The sequence below is a fragment of the Lactuca virosa genome, chromosome 9, assembly GCF_052849685.1.
Source record: "Lactuca virosa cultivar CGN04683 chromosome 9, Lactuca_virosa_CGN04683_v6, whole genome shotgun sequence".
Taxonomy (NCBI): Eukaryota; Viridiplantae; Streptophyta; class Magnoliopsida; order Asterales; family Asteraceae; genus Lactuca; species Lactuca virosa.
In genome coordinates this window covers 283,786,580-283,789,844 of record NC_136434.1, presented here as the reverse complement: position 1 = coordinate 283,789,844, position 3,265 = coordinate 283,786,580, and the positions used below count along the sequence as shown (strand labels likewise).

Sequence of the window (3,265 nt, the reverse complement as noted above, 5' to 3'; positions counted from 1 at the left end):
ATATCAAGTTGCTCCATTAAGATTCGTCCTTTCTGAATCGTCAAAATCATTTTTATGTATCTCGCTTAACTTCAACAACTTTGATTCATCAAACCTATAAAATGAGTCACAAGGACTTAAAGTCACCATGTTCTCTATCAATTTCGTGCCAACTTCACTAAATCGATCACCAAATTCTTGATATTTTGCATATACTGTGTTAAAAACCACTACTTTAAAATGATCCTATCGTGGTTAAAGATAAACAAAAAAACTTTGATAATCGATAAAGTAAAACCAAATTGAGTTAACTAATTAACTTAATTGCTTCATTGTGATGATGGTCGGCCGGAAAATGGAGATGTTGGTGATCGTCGGTAGACTCTACTAGAGCAACTATTAAGAACAGTGAGAAGGGCTGGGCAGAAGAGAAAGGCACCAGGGGGTTCGATCGAGTCTTCTGTTTTGTAATTTTTTTTTCATATGTCAATTTTTTTTTTGTAATTTTGTTATTTCTTAACATTAAAAGATTGGGCTTATATATTTTGGGCTATTTTAAAAGAATGGACTATTAGATTTGGACTTTAAAATATTTTAGATTTATAATATAAGGTAACCCATATTTTTTACCGGGTTAGCTCCGTAATAAGAAAAAATTACAAAAAAATATATACTTCTACACGAAATTTGACGGGCTACCCCATGCCCCAACATTAATCCTCCCCTGCTTGATCTCTTTGTAATTGGTTATTCATGATTTCTAGTTCTTTTTTCATTTTAATATTTATATGGTTGCTTGTTTCAGGGAAAAAAAAAACATTGGAAGTAAAGCAATTCATGAGGAATAAAATCCATGCAAGACCTTATTGACATATCTTTTGGCACAAAATGATCCATATCGCAAATCCGCAGAAGTTATTTCACAGTTTCGTGGTTGTTTTTTTATACAAAAGAGATTAAAATGTTTTATTGTGTATGATGGGGCTTTCCTATAAAAGTTGAATACTTCATGTAATAATTTTATCAATGATTAATAAAAATAAACAATAGTAAAAGATAATGGGAAAGGGTATATTAATAATTTTATAGGGATTTAATGGTAAACTTTTAACCGAGTTCATGATTAAAAATATTAATATTAATATCAAAATAAAATGAAACCACAAAGAATTCTATATTTAAGAAAAATCTTTCTACCCGGTCTATAATTCTCATATATTCGTGTAGATGCGAGAGAAATAGGATAAAGAAATAAAGATTATATATAAGATAAGATGTGGCCTTTCCTTTTCTAATTTTTGTGTTCCATCCACTCTTGTTTCCATCTCTAACTCACATGCATGCACAACCATATATATAAATATGCACCACCACCTTCTCTCACTACTACATATTGCTTCCTCTAACCCTATATTTTCTCTCCATGAATTTTTCTATCTTTATGTGGTTGGTGTTATGTTGGTGAGTGGTTATCATTGGCTTTGTAATTTTACACCTAGCCAGCCATGGAGGCTGCCACAGAACAAACCACCACCACCACCACCGCTGGTGGTGGTGGTCTTGATGGTGATGGTGATGCTGCTCCCAAGGATATCACCAACATCTCTAAAGGCAAACGAACCAAGCGTCAAAGGCCACAATCTCCAATTCTTTTCACAATTGCATCCGCCAACAATAACGATTTAAATGACTCTCCTGTATCATCTTCGGGTTTTCCGGCAGGTAGCACCACCACGGAAGATGAAGACACTGCCGAGTCCCTAATCCTCCTCTCCAAAGGCCAGTCCTTGGACCTTTCCTCAAGAAAAAGCAAAGACGATTACGATGGAATGTTCAAGTTTAATAGCAAAAGGTACATACATACGTCGACCACCGGAAACACTGGAATTTTTGTTTATGAATGCAGGACATGCAACCGAACTTTTTCTTCATTTCAAGCTCTCGGAGGCCATCGAGCCAGCCATAAGAAACCTAAAAATAATGAAGACATGAGAAAACCAGCACCCTACATTGCCGATAACATTAATGAATCACCAACAGAGTTTCCATTCAGGAATCACAATTCTTCCGTTTCTCTTCAAATAAACAACCGAGTTTCATTCACAAAGTCCTCCTCCAAGCTTCATGAATGCTCAATATGTGGCACAGAATTTAATTCTGGACAAGCATTGGGTGGTCATATGAGGCGTCACCGGGTGGCAGGCGGCGGCAACAAAGGTGGCAATAACGGCACCACCGGCCACGCAAACACCACCACCTTATCTTTGATTCCGTTCAGTCCGATGACCACCGCACGCGCAGAGACCTATGATAATAAGTCAAAGAATAATGCGTTGTGTTTGGATCTTAACCTTCCGGCCCCACGGGAAACCACCGTAGCAGCCGCCGATGACGATCAACGTCAAAAACGGGGATTTACATTCTCAACGACGGGGGAAAATGAGAATAAACAACAGGCCGTTCGTTTGTCCGCTGCCCCAACATTGGTGGATTGTCATTACTGAATACTTATTTATTTATTTATTTATTTATAACTTGTACTAATCTTGTGATTTTGTGAAGGTAGATGTGAAGTCATCATCATACCCCACCAAAAATTGTAAATTATTTTCTCGCCAATTTAGTTTGTTGATAAATTAAAAATATGTAAATGTATGAAAGTTCAATTTTGTTGAAATACCTTTGTATTACTATTGCCTTTTTTTTTTTTTTTTTTATTTTTTTAATATTGTTTGATTCACGATTATGATTACTAACTTGAAAAATATTATGGATTTTCGTAGGATTAACAAAGTGGTTAGGTATCTTTTATATTCTTATTTGGCTTATATAATAATCATCATATAATATGTTTTTAAAAATATTATAACTATAAAATATATATAACCGCTAGTTATGTGCATGTTTTATATGTCTCATGATTTGATTGCCAATCTTTTATGAAAAATGGTATATGAGCAAGAGAGATCCGAGACATAGATGGAATCAAACAAGTCATTAACAAAAGTTGTTTGAGATCCCATAACGCTAAGAATTATATATTAAAATATCATTGATAATCAATATCTAACTTGTTAGAATTCAATAATGGGATAAATGATATATAACCATTTATTTTTTTTGCAACTTGAATTCTAGATTTTGATGATTAATGTTTTAGAAACTTAAAGGGTATTAATTATTAAAGATTTAAATATTGAAAATACTAAATGAATTTTGTTAAATTTTGTAGATGAAAACAAAATCTTAACTCATTATCATGCATTATCTTTCTTTTACTGATCTA

The 3,265-nt window shown here is 33.8% G+C and overlaps 1 protein-coding gene across 1 annotated transcript; it reads left to right on the top strand.

Moving 5' to 3' along the window:
- The first annotated feature begins 1,392 nt into the window (after window positions 1–1,392).
- On the top strand, window positions 1,393–2,590 carry LOC145140790 (zinc finger protein ZAT5-like). Its single transcript, XM_079074181.1, has one exon. The coding sequence runs from the start codon at window positions 1,485–1,487 to the stop codon at window positions 2,481–2,483; it is 999 nt and encodes a 332-aa protein (XP_078930307.1). The 5' UTR covers window positions 1,393–1,484; the 3' UTR covers window positions 2,484–2,590.
- Window positions 2,591–3,265: the final 675 nt, after the last annotated feature.